General features: G+C 38.3%; 1 protein-coding gene across 3 annotated transcripts in view; it reads left to right on the top strand.

Annotated features, from left to right (window-relative positions):
• Window positions 1-27,069, top strand: part of LOC104841662 (chromosome unknown open reading frame, human C4orf50) — a 40,740-nt gene that overhangs the window by 4,466 nt on the left and 9,205 nt on the right. Inside the window, exons 2-13 of one of the 3 annotated variants that reach the window (XM_010583469.1) lie at window positions 869-1,020; window positions 3,791-3,929; window positions 5,982-6,677; window positions 10,511-10,625; window positions 11,384-11,505; window positions 11,876-14,098; window positions 14,852-14,953; window positions 16,676-16,822; window positions 21,932-22,108; window positions 24,405-24,461; window positions 24,850-25,032; window positions 25,392-25,464. In XM_010583469.1, coding sequence (XP_010581771.1) covers window positions 3,792-3,929; window positions 5,982-6,677; window positions 10,511-10,625; window positions 11,384-11,505; window positions 11,876-14,098; window positions 14,852-14,953; window positions 16,676-16,822; window positions 21,932-22,108; window positions 24,405-24,461; window positions 24,850-25,032; window positions 25,392-25,418 — 3,987 coding nt within the window. In that variant the 5' untranslated portion in view covers window positions 869-1,020; window position 3,791 and the 3' untranslated portion in view covers window positions 25,419-25,464. Of the gene's footprint in view, window positions 1-868; window positions 1,021-3,790; window positions 3,930-5,981; window positions 6,678-10,510; window positions 10,626-11,383; window positions 11,506-11,875; window positions 14,099-14,851; window positions 14,954-16,675; window positions 16,823-21,931; window positions 22,109-24,404; window positions 24,462-24,849; window positions 25,033-25,391; window positions 25,465-27,069 lie in introns of those variants that run through there. The other 2 variants (XM_010583467.1, XM_010583468.1) reach the window with 2 other exon arrangements.

Genomic DNA, 27,069 nt, shown 5'->3' with positions numbered 1-27,069 from the left:
GCGGGTCCGTCTTGGAGCCGGCTGGCATTGGCTCTGTCAGACATAGGGGAAGCTTCCGGCAGCTTCTCACAGAAGCCACCCCTGCAGCCCCCTCCCCTGCTACCAAAACCTTGCCACACAAACACAATACAACTTAATGAAGAGAGTTTCTGTAAATGAAGGTGAACTGCAGGCTGAAGGACTTTTACAGCTACTGCTAAAAGAGGCAAAGCTGCCTTCCCAAGCCCAAGTGTAAGAATTCATTTTAGGCATGGTTTCATAACCTCTCAGAGGTGAAGTAGACTTTTAAGTAAAATACTGAATGCAGAATTCCAAAATACCAGTTAAATATACTGAAATAGTCATAGATTGCCTTTTGAATGGGAAATATCTTTTTTAAAATCTTCTGTCTTGAAACAATAAAAACATCAGACGTTTATCCAAAATAAATACGATTTTTTTTGTGATAAACATACTCAATTTTATGAACTCCTCTATTTAGTAGAAAATCATCCTCTTTTCAAAACTTCGATGCCTAATTCCTTCATGAATTAGTCTAATTGAATCTTTTATGGGGATCTCATGTTGTGAACTGCAACTCCTTTCATACATGCTGAATTACTTTGGGGCTAATGAAATGAGACTCTCTCATAAATAATAAATTTGTTCAGAATCAAGAAGGACTGTTCATTTTGTCATTAGAGGCTTAGACTCTTATTGCGTGCTCAGACTGCAGTACATTGAGAACCTAATAATTTGGGTTTCTTTCATCATGGATCCTTCATCTGGAAGAGAACAAGAATTTTATTACTGTATTAAAATGCCCAGTAATGAAGGATTTGATATCCAGAATTTCAATGTTAAAATTGATACTTCATGGATTTTCCAGGAATTAGAAGATGCAAGCATACCTGATAAAAAAGTAAACAGTGCTGGAGAAGAGAATTTGAACCTCAGAATAAAAGAGCTGGAAAAGTCGGAGCAAAAACTGAAAGGTGTTCTAGAGGACTATGTGGAGTCAGATTCTGTCCTAAGAAATAGGTAAATAAAAGGGGGGTTTGCATTCAAAATTAATGTGATATGACAAATGTACTCTTCCCTTTGCCCCATGTACTGGCTGTCAAATGATACATGGAACACTAGCAAAAAGAAAAACTTTATGTGTTTTTAGGGTGCCTGATAAGATGCATGTATGTGTTTTGTGTAGCTGTCAGAATAGAAATGCAGTATTCAATTTTTTGTTTTTATTGTTTTAATCGGATTTACAGCATGATCTAAGATCTTGTTGCAAATAACCAGACAGCTTTCTCAGGATGTTTCATTCTTAAATACTTCTAAAGTGTAAATTCTGTTTGTAAAATATATCCCTTTCCTTTTAAGAGTTAATTTGGAATTTTGTGTTGCAAAAAAAGTCCATTGTTTCAGAAAGCTTCATCTAGTTTAGTATGTTAATGCTAATCATTACAGTAGCTAACTGTGCCATTAAGCATTAATTATGTAGTTGACTAGAATAATAAGATCAAGGTTTTAGTAGTCAGCAACTGCACTGTTCTAAACAAAGCCAAATAGTTTAAAGGATAGAAAATATAAATTGCATTCAAAATAATTATTTGTATGATTTCTTAATCGCTTTGATTCATCAAGGGATTTGGCCAGAAGTGTTTTAATAATGGGCTTTTTGTCAAAATAATAATGAATCTTTTTTGAAATGGAAGCTTTCATAGGAATAGGCCTATTTTAACAAAGATTTAGGGGAGGGGAAGATGGGAAGAACTTTCTTTAATACCAAAACAAAGAAAATATGAGAGAACAGTTCAAGGAGAGCAAATGATGAGCTGAAACTTGCCCAGGGTATAGGAAGCCCATTTTCAGGGATCTTGGGTGGCCAGTAGAAAGAAAAGAAATCCTGTGCCTGAAGTTCTTGTGGCTGAAGCACAGACAGGTGAGATAAGGAATGATGTGGAAGGCAGAACTGTTGGAAAAAAAAAAAGAGAAGCAGAGTCAGTAGTTGAAACTAGCCAGGGCAGAGTTTTGGGCTGATGTGGCCCCGTTTCCTTTGATACCAGTGTTAGATTATGCAGTGCTTGTGGTGGGGAGGACCTTATCAGGTTTACTTTGATACATGAATAGCTACTTATTTAATGATGTGTTTTCTATCTGAATCCTGTTGCTTCAGAAATATGTTTTTATGTGAGATTTTTGAATGAAGGTAGTGTTGTCATGCTGGGATGGAGGTAGCTGGAAATTTGGCAGGTAGGGGCAGTAAAACAAAGCTAGAAGAGAGAAATGAGCAGGGGAGCCGAGTGGAAGACTGTTCAAGGTTGAATGAAGAAATTCAAGGAAGAAGATATGGTACAGCACAGTCCTGAGGGGCATAGGGGGTAATGTGTGCATCTCTGAGATGAGAAGAGGAGGCTTTAGTACCTGCCACAGGAGATGAGAGGCTGGAAAAAAATTCTCAGTAACAAGAAAATGTTGGTTTAGAATTCACAACTGTTTAAAGCATTGAGAAAATTTTGATGTGTAGGCTGAAAACGGACAGAAAACCTTAAGGAAAACATGAAGCTTGCTCTCATAAAATTATCTTAGGTGTTCCTCCTGTGTAGAGGAATCCCATCACATCACACCACATCATGTTACACTACCATTTTAATAGCAACAGGTGAAGTGAACCTATATTTTATCAAAATCCAGCTTTGTGGACAAAGTCAATGCAGTTATGCACTATAGGTTTCAGTACCCGTTGTGAGGTATGTTACAATTAAGATGTTTTCCCTTTAGTCAGTAAAACACACAGTTACTTGTGGGTTACCTGTAATCGTAGTTTTGATGGGAAACATTTACTGTCATCATAAAATTTGAATTTGCTAACTGTGAACATAGCAAAATCCTATGATCAGATACATAGAGACCAAAGTGTTGTGGTTGTCTTTATGGTAAGTTGTTACGTCATATAGCATGCCAAGCTTCAGTGAACATTAATCTTGTGTCCTGGTTTCAGCTGGGATAGAGTTAACTGTCTTCCTAGTAGCTGGTACAGTGCTATGTTTTGAGTTCAGGATGTGAAGAATGTTGGTAACACTGATGTTGTCATTTGTTGCTCAGTAGTGTTTAGACTATAGTCAAGGATTTTTCAGCTTCTCATGCCCAGCCAGGGCACCTGACCCAAACTGCCCAACAGTGTATTCCATACCATGTGACATCCCATCTAGTTTAGGAACTGGGAAGTGGGGGGCAGGGATTCGCCGCTCGGGGACTGGCTGGGTGTCGGTCGGCGGGTGGTGAGCAATTGCCCTGCGCATCGTTTGTACATTTCAATCTTTTTATTACTACTGTTGTCATTTTATTAGTGTTATCATTATCATTATTAGTTTCTTCTTTTCTGTTCTATTAAATCGTTCTCATCTCAACCCAGGAGTTTTACTTCTTTTCCTGATTTTCTCCCCCATCCCACTGGATGGGGGGGGAGTGAGTGAGCGGCTGCGTGGTGCTTAGTTGCTGGCTGGGGGTGAAGCACGAAAACTTTTAAATGTGTTTGCTTATGGTTTTCATATTAAGCCAGCAGAGAGAGAATGAACATAGACGTTGTCTTTAACATTTTTGAGCGTCTCCAGTATAATGTGCAAACCCCAGTAGACTTGTTAAGAATTGAGTGTTTATTATTAGTGATCAACAATTTGTTACTATTTTATTGTTGGGAGAAAAATGGAAAAATAAAGATAAATTAATGGATTGCTGATGACTGCTTATCCATCTGGAACTGTACTGTGTGGTATTTACTTAGCAAAGATCTTCATTCTCACTATCACAGGATGAAAGAGCTGGAGCTGTCACACAAAACACTTCTTGTGACGATTGATCAACTAAACGTGAAGTTGCACCAGGTTGAAAATGCAAATGTGCGTGTTAAAGGGAAACTGCGAGACATTCAGGAGGACCTGATCAACTTGGTGAGGAGGATATTGTTTCAAATGACCTAGTTTAGCTTCTCTTTGTGGTAATAATTTATAAGTCAATCATCTCATATCCAGTGACCTCTCTGGTTTTAAGCAATAAATCATCTCAGCCTTTCTCTTTTTCTACAACAAGAGGAATCGGAAGAACTTTTTGGTCTTTTTTGCCCCACTTTCTATTTCTGTAATACTTTTGACAGTATTACCATTATTCCTCTCATTCAGGCCCTTGATCTCTGATATATGCTCCCACTTCCTTCTTTCTCCCCAGAACCCACTCAGTGTACTCCTTCTCCCTGGGTCAGACTTTATCTTTCCAGCCCCATAATGAAGCATTTTTTTGATTCCCTACCACATGTGATACAACAGCACAACACAGCTAACACAGCCTGTTTTCTGGATAAAATGCAGCTGCTCAGCCCGTCAGATGAGTCTTGAATTGCTCATGCATTTTCAAGCTGGGCCCCACCTGCTGTTGCATCCACTTTAAGCTTCCTGCTTAGCGTTGTGTCCTCTTCCAGCTTTCCCAGACTGGTTTGGGTCTTACCTTCTTTCCTGTGATGCATTGTCATGTGGGCCGCCACTCTGCAAACCCCCGCCGGTGAGAGCCTTCCTCCGCAGAGTGCCCTTTGCTGGAGCAAGCTGACCCGCTCCCTCATAGCCAAGAACATCCCACTGCTGATTGCATATGCCCTCGCAACTCCCTCTCCCCCGTGTCTGTTCTGAAATTGTCAGCTCTGCATGGAAAGCCTTCCATTCTCCCGAGTGCTAGTACTTCTTCACAGCAATATTTTGTATCAGGAAGGTCAGCTGTTGGCTGATAACATATACAACAGGCATTTTTACCTAGTTTGCACGGCTCGTTGGATGGATCCATGGCAATGGAGAAAAAATGAAAGTTTTTCAGGGACAGTCTACAGTGAAACAATGTCTTTTGATTCTGTTTATCATAAGATACACTTTCATTTTCTCAGCATTTTAGGTCAAAGTTGAATACTCTGACAGGACACTAGTACCATGCGGCAAGGCTCATAAGAATGAACAATAGTCTTCGCTTTTTTAATTAAAAGTGACATATATTTTTCAAGACTCAGGAAGCTTAGACAGACATATATTTCCATCAACAGTTAACCAAACAAAGTATTATCCCACACCTACCTGACTTTGCATAACATTTCAGGCTAGCGTTCCTCCTGTACTGTCCTTGCTGGTGAACCCCTCAGATGGGAAAGTACCGAAGAACAAAAAGACTGACCTAAAGAAGTCCTTGAAGAAATACAGTAATGTCTCGCTGCCTTCAGTCTTGCTTCAAAGTTGCCACAATGGCCCTGTGATACTGGTGGCTCTTACTCTGCTCAAAACAAGGGCAGCATGGGCAGCATGAAAGCCTCCTCTGTCTTTCAATGACATCTTTCACCTCTGTGTATCTCTGTGTTCAAACACACTTTGGTGCAAATGAAAATACCAAAGTCTTTCTCAAACTGATTCAAAAGGCATCTGTTCCTTTCTCCTTTTTCAGGGGGTTTGTACAAGGAGCTGACAGATGAGGGGTATGCTGAAGGCAAAGGGCAAAACCTTGGTCTCTGGAAAGTGCGTGTTCTGTTTTCTATAATAGAACCACAGCTTCTCTGCCTGTAACATGTCAGTGCTACACTACTGTCAGTGTTAAGGATCTGTTACTGTGTAGTTCAGAGCCAGCTGTATGAATTCCAGTTCAAAGATTTCTTTTGATTTAATATGTACTGTAGAACATGCAAAAGAAAGTGTTTAAAAACTTCCTGTATTTTATATAGTAGTAGATGATGTGGGTGAGTTTGTGTTTTGTTTGTTTGTTTCCGACTGAGATGTTTCAGTGATGGCTGAAATGACAAAACAGTAGGTCAGTTTTGCTCTAAATGCAAGATTTTACTGGCTTGAAAAAATTTCTACTTATGTCATTCCTTAGTTTTCAGAAAACAAGGGCAGAATTATTGCAAAATTAAGAAAAATGATAAGGGAAGAAGAGATTTGGTATTAAGATGTTAACCATACAACTCACTGAAATTACAGGTTAAAACCCAAGAAAAGTCAGAGAAGAAGCAAAAGGAAAAATTACATTGGCTTCAGGAGCAGCTAAAGACAAAAGAAGATGAAATAAAAAGCCAGTCAGAGTATTTTGAGCACTACAAACAAAGGCAGAGACAACAGACAGCAGTGCTGAGAGAAAGGGAATGTTACCTTCGGAGTGAGGTATCTAGGCTGGAAAAGCAAGTCCTCGATCTTAGTGCCCATATTGCTCTTTTGACATCCGAGTTAGAAGAGGGAATGGTGCAGTATTTCCAGCAGAAGCTGGAATCAGCATCCATTGAGACTCAAGGCTATAAACACTCTGATGTGGAAGTAATGGAATTGAAGACTTGCATTGAAAACATGGAGTGTGACATGAAAAGCCACCTCAAGGCCTTTCAGCAAAATCTGAAGTTCTTAAGAGAAGAAGAGGAGGACAACAGAAGAGAACAGGCAGACCTGCTGACTGAACTCCAGTGCTTTCAGGACACTGAAGACTTTCTCAGAAGAAAATTGGAAGAATCTTGCCATCATGTTTATAGTCTGAAATTATCTGAAATCAAACTACAGGAAAAAATGGAAGAGCTTTTGGATGAAAATAGGGCTTTAAAAGATCAAGGTAGGGTGACATTGAAAAATAAGAAAGAAAAGGACTCACAACTTACAAAATTGGAGAATGGAGATGACAGTGTTGACCTGGTAAGTAAAAATAAGGCAAAATATAATTAGCTTTTATCTTTATATCACCCTGGATTACACTTGTCATTAGGTGTGCAATCAAGATGCAATTGTGAGGCTTTTTCCTTCCTGCATTTTTTTCCTTTATTTCTGTTGATGCATTAGTACTTCACAGTGTCTGATTCACACTCACTGGCATCAGTAGTTGGAGCTTCATTGCATCAGTGCTTTTATTAGGTGCACATTGGGGGCACTTCACAAATCTTGTTTCCTTAAGTTTTTAAGTGACGTGCCTAAGGCAAAAGGTTTCACTCAGTTTGCACTAGAAGTAGAGCCTAGAAGACCTTCGGAGACCTCTGTCTTGTGGACACCATTCAGTGGAGAAATACACATATGGTTGGGTGAGTTTTCACATGTTATTCATGCCCAAATGCTGAAGAAAAAAGCACAGCTGACAATAAATCTTGTCTATGGATTTTCTAGATAATGGTAAACAAGGGAAGATGGATACAGTATTCATGACTGGGAGTGAGTTGAGATATTCAATGGTTTGTAGCTCCGTAGCGTTGTGATATGCCCTGAATACACTGAATAGGACTTGTTTGCTTCAAGCACTTCACTCCAGCATTGCATGGGAAAGCTCTGCATATGCTGTAATATGGCATTCAGCTTCTGCCAATTCATTTTGCTGACAAAGAACAATTCTTTTCACAGAGGGGACTCAAACAAAGTTTTATTCTTTATGCACTAAGGTGGAGGGTAGAGGATTTGTTAAATACAGTGAAATCAGCTAAGCCTCACACTCGGCCACTCCATTCAAATGGTGACCTGATATCCCAAGAACTCTCCTGATTTTAACTGCAGTTAACCAAGAGGTAATGGGCATGAACAAAACCCCTTTAGTATAGGAGGACAATCAGAACTGGGAGAAGGTAGAGAGGATCTTTTGTCTGTAAAAGCTAGAAGAAATAAAGACAAAGTTTTTAACCTGGTAGTTGAACGCACCTTTGCAGACATGGTTATTTTGTACCACTAGTGGCTCTACACTCCCAAAGAAGTGAACTCCAAGGATGTTGTCTTTGTGTGAGAGAGAAAGAGTGGTAAGATCATCCTGCAGTAACCGGCAGCACGAGTGACTTTTGTGGAGAGCTCGGAAGCTGTGCCTCACAGCGTGTGTCTCCACAGCTGCCCTGAGGTGGCAGAAAGACCGACTGCTGTTGCTTATTTTTATACTTAACCCGAGCTGCTGCTACGGTTACTTTAACTAGTGAGTTCACTTTTTCTTGGGAATGAAGAATAAGGTTTGAAAATATTTTAAGATATTTCTAGAGGGACTTGCACTGTCTTGTAAAGAGGTACAACAACCAAGTGCACTATGAGGAGACCGCACAGCTAAAATCAGGAGGAGTGAGGGCTTTCAGAGCCAGGGAAGAAATACTGGAGAATTACTATTGGTTTGAGAAAATTGAGAAAAGGAGAAAGTAAATGTTGAGTTATTTGAAGGTGTGAAAGCAAGATATATCAACTAATTGCCAGAGACTAATCCAACAAGTTTTCAAGAAACAGGGCTAAATCTCTTTCATTCTATGCTGTACCCTAATAAAAGGTTATTTTTTCCTCTACACAAAGTTTTCTAACCATTTATTTTCTAAGTATTAATTTACAGCTGTGTTGTTGTAGCAGGGTACTGAGTGTCAGTTACCCAGTCTTTGGTATAAATGAACACACCATAATTTGCATTAAGCTGGTTTACTTTGGTCTGTTGCACAGTAGGTTGTGTTCCTTAAATGCTGTGTATAGCATCACCAGCATCAAATCTTGTGCCTTCTGCCTTTCTGGTTGTCTTTTCCTCCTCTTTTGGTACTGCTACTAATTCACTTAGATTTTTCTAGTAGAAAATGGCTTGAGATAGCAGGGAAAAAATTTCAATATCTATGATAAAAGGAGGAGGGAGACATCTGGTGTTGTACTGTAAAACTGAAGAGGGCTTTTCCCCCTTATCTTGTGTTTTACTAGCACCTGTTAAAATAGAATTTCCTAATCTCATTACCTTGATCTTGTAGTACTCAAGCCAAAATAGTTACAAGAAAATCCTACCTGAGCTCATCATACTCCATCAACAGCTATAAAAGTGAGAAATTGTGTGCAACACAAGAAAGATTTTCAGGCTGTTACTTTTCTGGAAAGCTGCTTGTATATAATTTTTCAGTGAAAGAGCAAATGGGATCATTTGCCTATTTCACAGCCAGGAAAAAAGTGGTTTGTGAAGACAGGCTTATCAGACTCCTGTGAAATACACATGATATGAGATTCATCAGTAAATATTGTGTCATTTAAATGCCAAGCACATCAGTTATTCTTGAAAACTAGCCTTAGTCGTTATTGCATCTTCATGCGATAATATTGGATCTAATCAGAGCTGTTTTGTTTTGGTATTGTAGAGGTGAACTGCATCTCACAGAGGGGTGTAGTCACATAATTCTTGTTGGAAATTTGAATTTCCAAACTTGGTATCAGGATCCTGTCTGCAATATTCCAATTGCAACCTATGCCTGAAAGAAAAATGCATGAAAAGCAGCTGGTTCCATGTGGCTGTGTCTTGATTTATCAGACAGTTTCTAGATGTGATTGTTAGGGGTCTTTTGAAGGTGTTGGTGAAGGAAAAGTATGAAACACGAAGCGATGCACCTTTCTACAGCTTTCAGGTGACAGCTGAGGTCTTGATTTCACAGTATGATGTTCCTGGCATCCAAGCATTGTATCTTTTACATCATTTTGTGTACTTTCTTTGAAAGAACCCACAAATCAATAAAGAAATGGTATCTGGGAAGAAATAAAGGTGAACTTGGAGGAAAGGAATGAGCATGTTTCAAGGAATTAACACTAACTTCAATATTACTGAGAAAATGAAGGAAGAAATCTTGGAAGTGTTGTGGTTTCCACTTAAGTCATGCCTCCCAGTCAAGATCTCAGAGCACTATAATGTGGCAGCTGACTTGGGTTGAAATCAATATTATTCTCACTGGTGATCCTGTAGAAAATCAAAGTGGCTTTTTCTGACTCACTATAGACTGAAGACTTTGAAGTCATTGCCTTTCCCATCTGTATGTAATTTTAAAGCTGCAGCTCAGCCCAAAGGGACCAAGTTTGTTTTCTGCTGGCATTAGATGCACTGCAGTGCAGGAAGACAAAAGTGACTGTGTTGGCTTGTTTTCTGCACTGTAGCTGTTTTGGCTAACACCTCCAATATGTGTTTTGTTGAGAAGATCAAACCTGAGTCTTCTGTTCACTAAAAATGAGAACAGTGCATGTGAAATATGACTTGCTGTGTATCAAGCAATGAGGGTATCTGCTTTGTACCAGAAATTGTCACAATTTCCGAATTCAATCAGGGAGTCAAGATAAATGTCAAGAACAGAATATGAAATTTACAATTAAATTATCAATAGAAAAGAAAATTGTATTTGGAACAATTATGCTACTTTGAGTTCTTCCAACCTAGGAACAGTTGTCTTTGTAGCTGGGCAATGAACTATTAGTCTCATTCCCTACTTGATTAGACTTTCTTTTCTCTTTGTTCATGAGCATACAATTTAGTCTCTGTTCTGACAGCATTTCTTCCTTAACTCATTGTAAAGTATGAAGGAAACATTAGGGGAAAATTTAAAACCATGACATTTACTGGAAAATGTTGTCATGAGAAAATTGTATGAAATAATAGCCATTATAATGAAATAATTGGTCTTTTGAATGTAAAATAGCAAAGGAAATTTATGTGCCTGTTTTTCATATCACAAACACTGTATATTTATAATCTGGGTTTTTTTTCTTTTCCTCCTCCTTTTCCCATTAAGAATGGAGATCTAACCCAGGAAGATGTTCAAAATCTGAAATGGGGAGCAGTCTTGGATTCACTCAGAAACAGAGCTACTGAAACTCCGGTTGTGCTGCTACATGCTAAAGAGTCTGGTATGAAAATAAACGAGAATTTTTGCTTTCATTTCTGTGCAATAAAAGTGAAGATGATTTCATTCATGTGGTGTGCATGACTTAGAAGGTATAAGACCTTCTAAAAACCTCCTAATCTAGAAAACGTATCTTGGGAAGGTGAAGCAACAACTATTTGCCAGTATGATACTAGCATTTAGATATGAGCTTTCTCAAGAAATCCTAGAACTTTCAAGAAGCTACAGAGATGAGGAATTAGGGGATACTTCCCATGTCCTGGCTGAAGTATAGCGTTTGGGAATGCTGTGCAGCAGTCAGATTCGTTTTTCAGACCAAACAATGTGAAAGCTCTGATCTTGGCAAATTGTATCAGGTAAATTCTTCCAACATAAATTAATGGAAATTTTGTAGCAAATTTCAGTGTTATGCAAATGCAGATCTGCACTGAATAATTTTAACCTGCAAGTTTAACCCATAAGTTTTAATCTACCCACTGTAATGGGATATATTTTCCATTTTTAAATGCTTTGAGAACTAGGGGGGAACCCCAAATATACCTTATTTTAGAGCTTAATATTTATGTTTTCTTGTGGAGTTTGTTTTCATTTAATGTCTCTGCTTCATTGGTGATGTATGTTTATGATAGAGAAGGTAGTTTTGAGCATACTCTCACTAAAATACTTGTCTGTTAAAAACACCTGGTCATATGTTTTGGGGGTTGTTTTTCATGTAACTGTCTGGGAGTGGCATTACAGTTGTACAGTGCTTTACCATAACAGAAACACCAGGATGTAGCTGTGACGGGCTAAAGCAGATGGAGGAGCAAGCAGAACTTCTACCAGTTTTGGAACACAGTTCCAGTGCCTTTGCAAAAGTTGCTGGTCTAGCTGAGATTGAGCAGGTGAGAAGAAAGGTTACCACTATTCTTGCTGTCTTTGTGCACAGTGGGTCTGTGAATTTTGAGATAAAATGAAGAGTTGGTGTATTTAAAGATGAATATAAAAGTAGCTTTAATTCATGATGTTATTCAAAATGAATATAGGTGTGCATTAAGAAAATGATTGACTTATTTGTACCTTATTTGTATCATTACTGTCAATGCAAATCTTTAAATAATTTGAAAACCCCTTATATGGAAATATTTTTTCTCATCTGTCTATAATCAAGTATTTTATGGATGAAGTGAAAAATAAATTATGATTAGCAACATAGAATGATATCTCTTAGCTTAGATTTTTCAGTTTGAAACATTTCTTTTTTGCTGTTACCAGGTTACCCTTGGAACAAAGACAGCAGGTACTCGAGAAGATAGTTTCACATTGTTCAGATGTACCCCAAGTTATTGTGCAGCAAGACTGCTTCCCCCTTGCTCTGAGAAGTTAACTAACAATGGGACAAGTAAGGGAACCAAAGATGAAGAAAACTTTTCTCTCTTGAAGGAACAAGCTATAAATCTACCAGCAAAGATGTTCCCTGTTTCTGTGGTTGAAGCTGTGATGAGGAAGAAGCTCCAACTTACCTTGTTAGAACCTGAAAGCTACCACATGTCAGCTGTCACCACTGTGAAAAAAGTGAGGGGTTTTGATTTCTGTGACACAAATATCAATCTTTGCTCTGATGCCCTCTGCCTTGTTGCAGAAGGAGGATTTTCTGACAAAGCTTCTGCACTTCTTCATGGAAAGATGCCTTGCACTGTGACTGAAATTTTCACATTATCTCCAGAAAAATACAACGTGGAAAAACATTGGGAAAACAAGCAAATTCTGCCAGAAAGCATAAATGAAAACAAATGTCTGGATAAAATTGTTGATGATGGAAAGTATCATCAAAAGATCTATAGAGGGAGAGCTAAAGGAGAAGAAATACAGAATGAGAAAGTCCAACCACAACAGGTGACCTGTGTTCCTGAGGAAAGTCCTAAAGTTTTATTTAAACCTGAATTGATCAGGCCTGGGAAGCAAGGAATGGAAGCCAAAGACAGCCTCGGTAGCCCACAGGATGTTCCAATTTTATCTGTTGATTTTAAAGACTTAAAGAAGCATTTTAAAGGGAGCCCTAAACTAATGGAGAAACAAGGAAACCTCTCAGAAATCTGCACCTCGGATGTGAATAGGGTATATAATGGAGAAGACATAATCAAAATGGAGGAGAAAGGAGAGCAACCTCAGAAACCAACTCACCAAACAAACCCTTCCAGCAACGCTGGCCTGAAAGAAAAGAAAGACCAGACCCTGAAACTGTGTGAACCAAATAAGAATTTCTCATGTCAAAAAATAGCTGCTGAAAACATGCAACATGCATACTCTCAGAAATTTTTTTGGTCAGAGGAAGAGAGGTGTCCGGTAAACATATTGTCTCCTATGCAGGAGAGGGCTGTGTGCTTAAACAAACTGTTCCTGCCAGGCAGCAATTTTTATGAGAGTTTCTGTCATCTGTCACCACTGGAAACTGGTAATGAATGTAATGTGAAGATACATGCACTGGAAAAAGTGGTGGCAGTGTGTTCTCAGAAGATATTTCTACTGATGCAAGAGAATGCGAATTACTCAAAAAAAGTCTGTATATTACAACAGGAGAATGAGAGATATGCTCAGATGATGTGTGCACTGGAAGAGGAGATGGATGCATATTTTCAGTACATTTTAGCGATAGATGAAGCTAACACTGTTTCATTCCAAAACTTACTTAATGAGAAAGAAGTTGCTGGTGGATGTTACAATAACTTATCAGAAGAAAACACCATGAGCCCAGGAACACTTTTTGTTGAAAACTTCTCTAAGAACCTCTCATGTGTTGAAAAGAAAAATTGGTATTCTGAAAAAGGCTCATTGACAATTGCATCAAATAAACTTCCCAGGAGTGTTTTATCCCTGGATGGAAGGAAAATGAAATATTTCCAGCTGCTTTCTGACCTGAAAGAAGAAAGAAGCAGATGCTTCAAAGAAATAGCTAAATTATTACAAGACAAGGAGAACTATGTAGCAAAATATAATGAATTAATACAAGAGAGAGAGGGAAATTTAGAAAGAATATCTCTTTTAGAAGGTGAAAAAGAAACTTTATTGGGATGTTTGGCACAGGTAAAGTGTGAACAAGACAAATACAGGACCTTGGTTTCAGAACTTCAAGAGTGCAAAACCAGCTGTTATCAAACTATTTCTGATTTACAGGAGGAACAATGTGCACTGGAAAAAGAAATAGACAGAATCAAGAAAGAAACTTCAGAACAGCTTGATGAATTTCAGAAAGCAAATGCAAACTTTATTTTAGAAAATAGCAAATTAAAAGAATTAATGTCTTCTTTGGGTTTCACCTATGAAGAGCTGACAAAAGATAAAAGTTTGGGAACAAAGGAAAAGATAGTAGTAAAACTAAAAGAAAAAAGTCAGCAACATGGTCTTAAGCCAAAGAAAGTTGAAACAGCATGTAGTGTAACTCAGACTGAAGAAGGAGTTCTGGTTATAGACCCCTCGAACTATTTCCCTGGAAAAGAGGTAAATAATAAGAATGAGGAATGTTATCAAGCACGATCTTCTACAGAAAGGGAGAGATAGAAATGTCATTTGGAGGACAAAGCTATAAGAACTTTGTAATATAGAAAATGTTGTAATCTCCCATGTGCTGGAGATCTGAGGTGCTAAAGTTAACTTTGAAATAGAAGGCAAAATACCAGAGAGTTTTCTTCTGAATGTTGTATTAGAGAATTTTGAAGTGATAGAGCAAGCTACAAAGTTAAAAATAAGAGTGCATTGTTCAGGCATTTTTTAAATTATTTATTTTATTGCAAGAGTAAAAGCTTCTGGTAGAGCAAATTAATTTCCACAAACTTCTGTTACGATGGTGAAGTATTCAGGGTTGTGAAACAATCATGTCTTATTGAAAAGTATGCACATGTTCACTTACTAACTTTTATTCTGATAGGGTCTATTTTTTTTACTGTTTTGATTTTCATGAAACATATGCCTAAAGACAGGATCTTTACTTGTAGTGTATTTCTTGCCCATGTTTTTCCTCTGTAATCATGAATCTTACACCACAGCGAATTTCTGTGGAGATTACTATGTTCTTGTAAAAGCAGAATTATTACTTCAGTTGAGAATAATCAACAGGGAAAGATTTATCTCTAATATCTTGATTTTATGCAAGTGTTTTTAGTGATTCAGAAGGAAACCATATATTGTTCTGTAAAAACCTGTGTGCCATTTTTTATGGGTGAGAGGAGTTATGTCTTTCTGTTGTGTATCCAGGGCAGCACGTCTGAAAGCTACAGTGTGATGAAAAAGCAAGTCGAAAAGGCAAAAGAGGAACAAAAAATACAGCAAAAGGAATTAGAAAAAACAAAAAAAGAGGTAACCTCCTACTCTGATGTAATTCTGAGGAGCAAATTTGTTTTCTTTCTTCTTTTCTTACATGGCTGTTCTTCTTTCTGCCAGGATTTAACACTTTTACAAAACAGGGAAGCCTCTGATCTGCAGAACCAAAATGTACCTCTGATCTTTCAGTTAAGTGGTGAATTACACAGTCATTTGTGGTTGGCCAGAACTTCAAGCGAAGCTGCATTCCTCCAGCACTCTTTGACAGAAGCTGAGTGCTTGACAAAGACACACAGAACAAACTATCTGCTGTGGCCATCTCTGGGCAGGCTGCTTCCCTCCCCCTCACTAGGAGTAAGGAGGAGCAGAAGGCAGTAGAAGCACTGAGGATTATGGCAAGCCTGAATTCAAAGTAGTTTTTGAGTGAGAGGCAAAGTGATTTTAAATCTGACACTGTCAGGGCGTCTCACTGTATCCAGCGAAGGCGCAAAGCATGCACGCTGCCCCTTTTCTCGACATCCGTGTAGTAAACACAAAGTCCAACATCACCTTCATGGAGGCTTGTTTGGATGGGTAGTTCCACGCTTGTGTAAAGTAAATCTGCAGTTTTAATACCAACAGAGGAAGCTTTCGGTGCTGTGCCTTTCGCAATGCATTAGCTTTCACATTCCTATTTTTTATTGAACAATCTCCACTCTATGCTTATCTAAGCAGAATATATTGCTTTTATGGCAAGTGTATATTTATGGGACTGTTTCATGCAGTAAAAGGCATTGCTCAGACTCCCTGTGGCAAAACCACTGGTAGTAACAAGTGTGGAGTATGTAAAAGAGCAGTAGGATTAGACATGGTGGTGTACAAAATGGTTGTCCTTTGACAGCTGCTTTATAAGACTTCGCAGATTTCAGGTGAGGCAACTGGAATGAAGGGGTGGATTTGGATGACTGATGGATGGTTAAGTAAGGACTTCTGACCTTGTAATTTGAACATGAAGAGATCGTTTGATTTTTATTTATTTTATTTAAATCTGCTTAACTCGAGTCCTTCTAATACTTTTGTGTGTTACAAGGAAATTGTGTGTTACAACACCTTTCTCAGTTTACTTAAAAGAATGTGAAGCCTTTGCTTTCAGAAGGGAGAAGAAATGATCTATCATATGGGGAAGGAGTTTGCTGTCAGGCAACAAGCTGATCTGCTGAGTGGTTTGTTTGTGTTTTGGTGGTGTTTTTTTTCAAAACTACAGTTAATGTGTGTAAGTGGAGAAAATGCATCCTAGAAAAATATAAAGGTGAACATATGGAGGGTTTTTTTTCCTCCTTTGCATTTTTCATTTCTGAAATTTCTCAGGAAGATTTTTTTCCTCCTAGCTGATAAAATCTTACTTTCCATTTGCTCTGAGGGCTTTCAAAGACATAATCTCTGAAATTCTGAGTACCTTCACCACTGCTTTTTTTAGCTTTATTTGGAATACTCAAGGTAACTTCAAATTTAGAAATCAATTTAAAAATTAATCTGTTTTTCTGCACAGGTTTAGTTAGATATGTTTCTGTAAGACTTACTGTAAGAGTCTTACTCATTTCTTATAAGAAGATGCTAGTGTATTGTGTAATTCCATTTATTTTAATCAATTTACAACAGTTTAAAACTTGTGATGTGGAGATCAGACTCAAGTCTGTGGTTGTAAGCTGGTATTGAAAAGTGATACCACTTCTAGACTAATTATACTCAGTAATGTTGCTTTTTTATTCTTCCTGTTAGGCTCAGAAGTGGTACAGAGAACTTGGCTTTGCTGAAACAAGATACGAAGAAATCAAAACTCGTTTGGCACAGGCTCTCTCAGAATTAGACCATCTTAAACAAGAAGTTGGGGACAAAATGCTTGGAAAGCAGTACTGCAAATTAATGGTAAGTATGTAAATGGAATGGAGAAAAGCATATTCCTTGGGAGGGAGTGTTTTGAATGCAGAGACACCCATTATTGTTATTGGCAATAGATTTAAAGCAAGTATAGAGCACCTAGAGCCACTGGAACTACAAACTTGGAAGTGAGCAGATATTATGCAAGGTAGACCATCTGTCTACAGGATAGTCCAAACTCCGGGCTCTGCATGGGCTTTACAGGCACCTCCATTTTTTACGACTCTTGTCCTGCTCTCTTTAGGCAGAGTCATTTTCTGAGGCATGGATTTTCAGGTGGCCTTAATGAAAGCTGTTGGAGGAGTCTCCAGTGTTTCCAGTATTTGGCCTTTCTGCCTTCTAGCCCCAATTACTAGATTTGGACAGGCAAAACAAAGCTGTGATGCCGGGCACTTTGTAGAGCAACTTCCACTGCCAGTGAGCGGGTGGTGTGGATTAATGGGGAGTCAAAGTCTGTAACTGATGCATGTGGCCCAAGTGTGTATCCCCAAAATCTGGGAAATTGTTCTATCACATGGGGGAGAGAAAGTCTCATTGGAATGTATCTATATCACAGGAATTCTGGTTTTGCTGAAAATGAAAGCTTTTTGAATTTTCAGGTGGTTCTGTATCTTGATAAAGTTTTTATGTTTTTCACTAAAATGAAGTGTTTTATGGAAAGATTTTTAATTATTGAATAATGGCCTGGAAGCAGCTTCCTTAAGGACTTTTCAGCTAGCCCTGAAATGCTTTCTGTGCTCGTTAACAGGAAAACTGCACAGAAGTAATATGCACCTTTTATCAGCTGGAACAGCAATTGTGTAGCAACCTACAATATTTGCAAATTCAGTTTGAACAGGTGTCCTGATTTCAGCTGGGATAGAGTTAATTTTCTTTCTAGTAGCTGGTATAGTGTTATGTTTCAGATTTCATATGACAATAATGTTGATAACACACTGATGTTATCAGTTGTTGCTAAGTAGTGTTTAGACTAAGTCAAGGATTTTTCAGCTTTTCATTCCCAGCCAGCGAGAAAGCTGGAGGGGCACAAGAAGTTGGGAGGGGACACAGCCAGGGCAACTGACCTAAACTGGCCAAAGGGGTATTCCATACCATGTGATGTCATGCCCAGTATATAAATGGGGGGGAGTTGGCCGGGGGGGGGGATCGCTGCTCGGGAACTAACTGGGCATTGGTCAGCAAGTGGTGAGCAACTACACTGTGCATCACTTCTTTTGTATATTCCAATCCTTTTATTAGTATTGTCATTTTATTATTGTTATTATTGTCATTATTAGTTTCTTCTTTTCTGTTCTATTAACCTGTTGTTATCTCAACCCACGAGTTTTACCTTTTTCCTTCCGATTCTCTCCCCCATCCCACTGGGTGGGGGGGGGTGTGAGTGATCAGCTGTGTGGTGCTTAGTTGCTGGCTGGGCTTAGATAGATATGGCTTTGGGAGAAAATAAAAACAAATTCTGGAAAATGTAAAGATTCTGGGTTCAGGGCTGAGGGTGTAGTTGGCCACCTGCAAGTCCTATGCAGTTATTTCATATTAGCTTGTACACCCTACATGGCACTATGCACTGATGTTTCGACAATAGAATTCTGTTAGTTGAAAATGAAGCACAGATTTTTCATACCATTATGATGTATTGGCATGTAACATTTTAAAACAATGAAATCTATTTCAAGTAAGAAGAAACTCCCAAATTGTTTGAGAATACACAGAAGTATATCATGGTGTTTTATTTAAGCTAACGCTTAAGCTTTTGGGGGCTTTTTTCGGCAATGGAGCTTTAACCCTTTTGTTTGGGGACAGTCTGGGGCAATTATTGCTTATTTTATTGGTCACTGAATTGAGATGTTAATTATTTCTATGACTCACATAGGAATAAAATTCATCAACCTTGATAGAATGTTTTTACACTGGAAAACGTGCATGTCAGCCTTTCTTCTGGAAAAAAAAAACAAAAAACCCACCAACCAAAAAACCTCCCGCTTTTAAATCCCTCCAATAACTAAACTTTTCATTTTAGTCTTTATTAATCAGTAGTATATATTTATGCAATATTGTGATGTTGTTTGATTTGGATCTGACTTCTTCATCCAATTTAATTATTTGTCGTAGGGTTAATGTCAAATTGTTGAATATACGTGTCTCATTCCAGGATCAAAGATGCAGTACATGTACATCACAGAACTGGGTTTATCCTTTAGTTACACTGTTTGATGGCACAACTAATTATCTGCATGACTCAAGTCCATTATGTCTGAACCAAAGGATATTGATTTTATTGGCACAATTAAGCAAATAGTACAGATAGAAAATAGAGTAGATATATTTTAACAAAGGTTGTGACTTTATTTCAAAAATTGCTTTTTAAAATAAACTTTTTAATGTACACCAAGCTGCCAATAGTGGGTTTTTGTGAAATTGTTAAAATATGACCTAAATTTTTCTAGATTAAATAAAAAAAAAAAAAAAAGACTGTTTGGCACAAGGATTATCATGATCTACCTTTCTAGCATAATTTTATTTCCTGAGGGCTATTTTGTAGACCGGTGATCCTGTTCTTATTTTCAGTTAGTTGCCACCCTTGTCCAAAAGTGCTTTTCATCCCACAAAGTTATTAATAAACTCTGATACAGTAAATCACAATAATTTATGCTTTTTCCTGTTCTAAACTTAATTTTCTGGAAGACCTCTGTTTGTGATACTTGAAAGAAGTGCAGATGTGAGCAGTCTGGACCTAGAATCCAAGGGTGGGAGATCTTTGAGATATGACGTGTTTTGAGCATGTCTTTTGGGACTTTGTACATATCTTATGTTCTACAGCCCCCAATGACCAGGGATCCTAGTTCTCAGCTGAGACTTCAAAAGGCTGTCATGATATTCTTCATTGCAAGTAAAAGAGAGCAAAGATAATATACTCCAAGATTACTGCTAGGACTCTTTGTTTCAGTGGTGTTGCTAACAGAGGAAATACCATTTGTGTAAGAGTACTTGGGGAAATTTTCTAGGATGTTGAGGTGGCCTTCTGAACTGTGGTGCTGTGGTAGAAGTTAGGAGAAATATGTGTGTGAGCAGGAAGGGAGCATGGTACTATTTGCAGCTTTGAAAATGAATACATGAATTTTGCATGAAGTGCACACAGTAAATAAAGTGCCAGGCTTCCCTGGTGAACCCCCGACTCCTGTCATGGCCTGTAGCCAAAAAAGTCATAATCCTTCTCATTTTCTCACTGAGTTTTCAGATAAGCACAGCGCAGATGAGAAAAGAAAGATTTTATTTTTATTTTCAATGTTTAGGCACCAACTTCAAAGACGAGAGATCTTGCCAGGCTTTACAAAAATGCAGTGTGTTAAATGCTACATTTTGGGCTTAGTTATCCTTTGGCTGTTTCCCAGTTCCAGCTGCTGGGTCCTACACCCTTCTGGAGCTTGACCACATAATCCATGGTTACTGTTAATTGGGACATCTGATAGACTGATCATAAACAATCCTTGTATGCCTCATTTGTGCTTTGAAACTACAGAAAACTGCTAGCAGGTCAGCAAAATGCAAAGGAAAGAGGGTACTTCTCTCTGTCTTTTACCTTCAAGCAATTTTTTTAGTTCCCCACCTCTTTTTCCGTTAAGCATCTTTAGTTAGGGAGTGTTACCATTTTTTTATTTAACATACTTTTTTTGTGGGAAAGAAGAAGATGAGGAAAATACCATGTCTCACACTCATCCTCAGGCTTTTGTCACTGCAACCCTGGTCTAATCAATCTTGATGTGTCCAACATTTGCTATTGTTCTTTTTTCTTAACGCAAGAGGGAGCCAAAAAGTTTGGTACAAAGCATGCACGACTTGAATGCTGTGCATAGAGGACTTGCTTCATTAGGAAGAACAGTATGAAAATGTCATATTTCTGTTTTTATCTGTGCTGCAATGATGTGTTGAAGGCAGAGTGATGTGATCTGTCACTTCAGTTTGCTGTTTGCCATGAAACTGTGCCTTCAGCATGTTGTAGTCACCAAGGGTGTCAAAGTTGGAAAGGCTGGCAGATAGCAAAGGATAATTTAACTGTGTTGTTGTGCATCATGGCTGAATATTAGCTCTTCTCTTGGTTGTATCACTGTTAGTAACCATTAAAATCAAACCACCCTCCTGCATATTTTGTCAGAAGGTTATATGGTTTTACCACAGTATAACATAGGTCTGACAAGGATTTTTAGCTTAATCACTAAAATGCTTATTATTTTAGACTTGCTTAGGTAACATGTTATCAGAAATCTCGAGCAGCTGTGTGTATCAACTGAATATTTTTCTAATATAAGTTCACAATAGCATAAATGTTTTTCACGTCTTTCTTCACCCTCAGATTTTCCTCAGTCTTAATCTATATGTGTAATCTAACAGTGTCATTTCTAGCATCTGACCTTATGATGCTGACCATCAATCTAAAGCTCTCACTAATCCTTTCAATCTAAGTGCATGAAATTGAAAAAAAAACAAATCAGAGAGGGGGGGAGGAGGAGTTAAATTCAGAAGCTGCTCCTTCCACTTGTTCTGTACCATGACTACCACATTTTAATGTAATAAATATTTTCTTTTAAAATATTGTTTTAAATTTATACTTAAAATCTGATTAGTTTTATTAATAATCTTCCAAAACAAAAGTATAACTGGGAGAGTTGAATTTCCTCTCTGAGATAAACATATATAGAAAAACAAGGGGCGTATTATATAGCAGTTGGAGCAGGAGACTGGGGACTTTTGAGTTCTGTTCTTACTCACTGTGTGGCCACAGGTCGGCCACTTAATCTGACTGTGACCCAGTTTCCCCAGATATGAAATGATTATAATACAATACTTACCTTGAAGGAGTGTTGTGAAATCCCAGTCCTACACCTGCTCTCACAGGGGATCAAGAACTTCTTGCTCATAAACAATTTCAAGATTAGTGCAAGATATTAGTGCTAATATGTTTATGAAGGTTTGAAGTCATATGTTTTATATCAGCTTAATCTTTTTTTGATATGCAAGGTAGGTACATGTATTGATTGAGAAGTTTTGTGCTCTAAACCATGATTAAGAATATTTTCATTATCATGTGTATTTTCTCTCTAGCCTCTGTACACTGTGAAAGATGCCCAGGAAATAGAGGAGAATAAAATAGACAATAAGAGATTACAGCAGCACGTGCTGACCTTGAAAGCCCAGCTCAGGGACCAGGCTGCATTGCAAAATCAGTTTCATGACTTGCAGAATGAAGTGGAACTCCTTCAGGCTCAGCTATGTGAAAAGGTATGATAAAGCTGTTTTCTGTGTGCTTAAGTGGGTGGACAAATATGAACATTGACTTCAGATTCTAATTCTTTCTTCTCAAAGGAGAGAACCAAAATAGTCTAGTTTCCTGGGAATGAGTCTGAGGATAATTAAATGGTTTCCAGGCATATAAAAGTACCCCTGACTTCAGAGAAATAAGGAAAAGATGTAAACTGCCTGGGTGGTCAATGTTATGGAAAGATGATAGACTAATAAAAGTTGCCGCCAGACTCTGCTATAATCCCCATAGTGTAATGCAAGCAAAGTTGTGCTGGAATTCTTTACAGAGCCACCTCCTTGTCTTAAATTGTCAGGATTTTTAACATTCCCAACTCTTTTGTTGCACTATATCAGATTAGGAAACACAGTGAGCTAGTGATAGAATTTTGATAGAGTTTTTTCTAACTTTTCTTGATCCACCTGCTAGGGTTACACATTAAGAGTTTCATTAACACATTTTCAGTTAGCCGTGTGGTTTGTATTTTTATTCATTGACATAGTTATTCTGGTGAGAACCCCCACGTACACAAAAGTACACTTACATGAGCAGTTTTTATATTTGTGCATTATATTTCACCTGGCAAACCAGAGCAAGTACAGACATTAACATTTGCAAAGCTACTGCCTTATAGAGTAACAGCAAAGCTACTGCTGTCAGTGTGGCTACAACTAATGAACTCAGGTGGAAACAAATTCCTGCTAGGACTTTTTTCCCTTACATTTTGTTTCCTATTTCTTTGGAAACTATTTTTTGAAAACCAATGATAGTTACAAAGTGCGCCAAATTGGAATTGCCCATCATACTCTGAAGCAATTAGTAAATGGCATTTTCTCAGTAGTATACTTCATACCCTGATACAATGTGTAGAACATGCTTCTCCTCTGTCTTTCCTCTGAAATACAAGAGATTATTTTCTTCTCCCTACTGGGTGCAAGTTTCATCCTACTTCCTCCATAGCAAATCCACCAGTTTTACAGTTTGGAGTTCGTTGGGTTTTTTGGGGGTGGTGGTGTTTGTTTGTTTGTTTGCTGGTTTTGTTTTTGTCTCGTTTGTTGGAGTTTTTTTCCAAGCCTTGTCATGTGCTGTGATTTGCTTTAAAGCAGTCTGTACAGAGGGTTAGTGGCTTCTCTCAGGCATTGATTAGGATGCCTCTTAGCAGAACAGTGGTGGTAATATGAAATTGTTTTGTGGTGTCTGGTGTCTGTAGTGATGGATGGTGCATATCAGATGGTAGATGAATAAAGGGTGAGACGTGCTATCCATATGAATGCACAACTCCTAATTGTTCTATTGCATCACCAAAATGTTTTGCTCCATGCCCCATCAAGAATTGAATGTCACCAGTGCAGGGACCTACTGCCAGCTTTTTCTTTGTTCCCTCAGTGATAGCACAATGTAAAGATGTCTCTCCTGTCCTAACTACTTTGTTTCTTCCCAAGCCCACAATTTATTAGCTGAGGACCATGTGACCTCTTTCAGCGTAACTGAATTCTCGTAAAGGGAATCTTTTTCTGATGCATATAGTGTATTTACTATGGGCTTTAAGAAATACAAACTGTCAAGCAAAATGAATGCAAAGGAATCTGTACTTTATTGCCAAATAATACCATGTTGATTCGTAACAGAAATGGATTTTACCTGGCAGGATATTGTATTTTTTTTCTGCATAATCAGAAAGCAGGTTTCCCATTAATAATAAACACTTTAATCATAAGGTACAGACTAGATCATCTGGGTCACCCTGGCTCACCTCCTAATACAGGATATGCATCGACTGTGTCAGAGCAGAAAGTTGTTGACGTTCACTTTTCAGAGCCTGCGGTGGAATACACATCCAGAAAATCCCTTCCTGTTTCTCTCATTCTACAACATATTGTAGATAAGAAAAGGGAAAACTTTCCCCAAAAGAGTCTTTTGGAAGATTCACAGAGTAAATGGGAACATGAGTGCGTAATGAAGGATACCAAGTCTTTAATGTGATGCTGCTTTGATGAAATAACCTCACTGATATAAGGCTCCGTCTAAAAACATCCAAAAGCCTTTGGTAATACATAAGAACAACGTTAATGCTAGTAGGGCAGTGTTTGCCTGCCAGGGCCTATCCGTGTACAACCAGCTCCTTACACTGCTTCATCTTGTTTGTGATACAGGGTCACACAAATATGCCAAGTGCACGCCTTGTAAGTCAGGTCTAAAACAAATATCAAAAAACTGCTACCGTATTTTCAAGTGAGTCATGAATAAATTAATGCAGAATGTTTTCCAACCTCTCAGGAAAAAGAACTTCAGAAGAGAAAGTCTGAAGCGAAGTTGATGCTAGCTCCTCTGAAGGTACTGTATTTTCCTGAAAGCTGAAGCAGGACCTACCCTTTGCTTACAGGCTTCTGTGCATGTGCCTGCCTTCTGCCGCTGCCCCTGACTTCGCTGTTTGCTACTGGGCTTTAGGATTTAGGCAAGGGCTCGCTGACATTATTGCCATGGGTACTCTTTGGCCTGTCAAAAGTGGGACCTCACACATGGAAAGGGAACGTCTCTATCCATTTTATCCAGTTTAGCACGTATTGCTGTTGCAAGGTGCAGAGGCACCTAATGGCCTAGAAACATAGGAACGCAATCTATAGCTTTGGTTCAAAACATGTGAAATTACATCAGACACAAAATGTAATCTTGCAGTCTCGGTGGGGAGTGAAATCAATGTATGTGTGTTCATGCCACATAGGCTAAGCTGGCTTGCCTTACCCGAAAGTGCCAGGAGAGGAATAGCTTCATTATGAGGATGCATGGTGAATTTCACAGGCGAGGAATTATTAACTCTGCATTTGATGAAGAGGTGAAAAACTTGATGAATGACCTGGTCCTGGCAGAGTACGCAGTCACTTTTACACCAATGTGTGATCAAGAGGTAAGTGTTTGTACTTCCTTGTAGAATCCTTCCATTTCCCCTATTGTATTGTCAGTGATTTATTTATTTTAAAGTGTTTAGTGAGACCCAAAGTGTAGTTATAAAATATATTTCAGCACTTAATATAAATATTGCTTCAGACAAGTCAGTGGAGTTGGCTGTCTTACTGCTGTTTTGGTCAGGGTTTAAATCTTTTTGAGCTTATCACAAAATACGTCAGTGCTCCATGCAAAAAAACACTTCCCTGATATTTTGACAAAGTATCCTAGTGGATAACGGAGCACATATTATTCAATTCCACTTTAAATATGAATTTTGCATTTTCTTCCTGCACAATGCATCGTCTCGGATTTCTGAAGAAATCAGAAACAAAAGGTCTGCAATGAATCATTTCAAGTTTTAAGTCAACTCAGAAGACATTTGTATTCAAAAGGGGGTTAGTTACTTGTGTTTTGCTGGCAAGATGAAAGTGATTCCAGCAGGATACACTCTGCTTCACACCTGATTCTGTTGAACATTATCATTAATAGCTTGGATGCTGGGAATATACTTCGTATTTTGGGAGTGGCACCTACTTGAAGACATTCTTAAGGACAGGAATCTGAATCTGGCAGCCTGGAGAAACAGGAATTCCCTTGCAGTACTTCAGTAACCTTCAAACAAGCTCCTTTTTTCCCTTTGATTTTCTCTCTTATTATTTTAAACAAAACCTGTAAAAAAACCTAAACAATATTTAGTAATGTTTGTGTCCAGTATAGTCAAGTAGAATCTTGCTAGTTAAAAGGGCAGGGTGGGATATTTTGTGTTACACATTTGTAAAACATTGGGAAAGCAGCTGCCTACCACAGCAGGACACAGAACATGGGTTCATACTGGTTTGTACTTCAGCTAACACAATGCACTGCAAAATGGGTACATAAAAATAATTTACTTTTTAATAACACTGACATCTGTTTTTCGTCAGCAGAAGTAAAGATGCTCACAATGGGCATATAGTATACTAAATCCACAGGTTTATTTTTCTGATTATTTTACATTTTTACACACAGAGCGGTATTCTGTATCACTCTGAAGAAGCTTATTCTAGTGTTATTAAGTGTTGCAAGCTGTCACTCAGTCATACTTGTTTCTGTGGCAAAAAGTAATTTAACTGCATGTTAAGGAAAGGGTAGATTGGTTCCTGGTTGCAGGACAGGACAGGATTCCATGTTTGGCTATGTCTCCTTTGAGTATGTCAAGTCTGGGTCCACCACTGTCTCGCTCAAGCTCACACTGAGAATGGATGTTTTATGTGACAGTAGTTAGTAACTCATCTGTCAGAAGGGAGGTAATACTTCACTGCCTTCAGACATTTGCTCAGACATTGTTGTGGTAAATGAGCATTAGTGTAAAGCTTCCCAACACAATAAATACCAAAATACTGTGCACGCTCACACTGTCTCCCTGAATGTCTAATTATCACAAAACTTAGCAGCTCCAACAGGAGAGAATTAGATTGAATCTATATTCTAATGGCCAGTGAGTTCATTTGCAGCATAGGAGCCCCATATTCAACTCCCTGCTTCGATGGATATTTAGCTATTCATACTAAGTGGAGCACAACCCCCTTCCCACAGTATCCAGCACTGTCGTGGCCAGAGGTCTCACTTAGGCTCAGGCACACTGGGATTCAAGCCCAGTTTTTTTGATCGTGCAGAGAATTGACTGGCTCTTGGTGGGCACCTTGACACTGATCTTCGGACCATTCTGGTCTGTGATAAGTACTGTGATAATTCCATGTGTAACAGGGGAAACCTTTCCTGATCTGTATGTTCCCGTGAAAAATTTAGGTTTCTATGGATCAATTTTCCAATGGAAGACAATTCAGTGAGAAAATGTCCAAGTGTCACTACTCCTAATTTAATAAATAATGGTTACAATCAAAAAGAAGAGAGACCATTTCATATTCATGTGATACATTCCTTCGGTTTTAAAAATCCTGTACTGAATTCTGTAGACATATGTTAAACTGAACTGACTTTTCATCTTTGAGGATTC

Source organism: Haliaeetus leucocephalus, unplaced genomic scaffold, assembly GCF_000737465.1.
Source record: "Haliaeetus leucocephalus isolate CR32 unplaced genomic scaffold, Haliaeetus_leucocephalus-4.0 Scaffold906, whole genome shotgun sequence".
Lineage (NCBI taxonomy): Eukaryota > Metazoa > Chordata > Aves > Accipitriformes > Accipitridae > Haliaeetus > Haliaeetus leucocephalus.
This window is presented reverse-complemented; position numbering and strand designations above follow the sequence as displayed.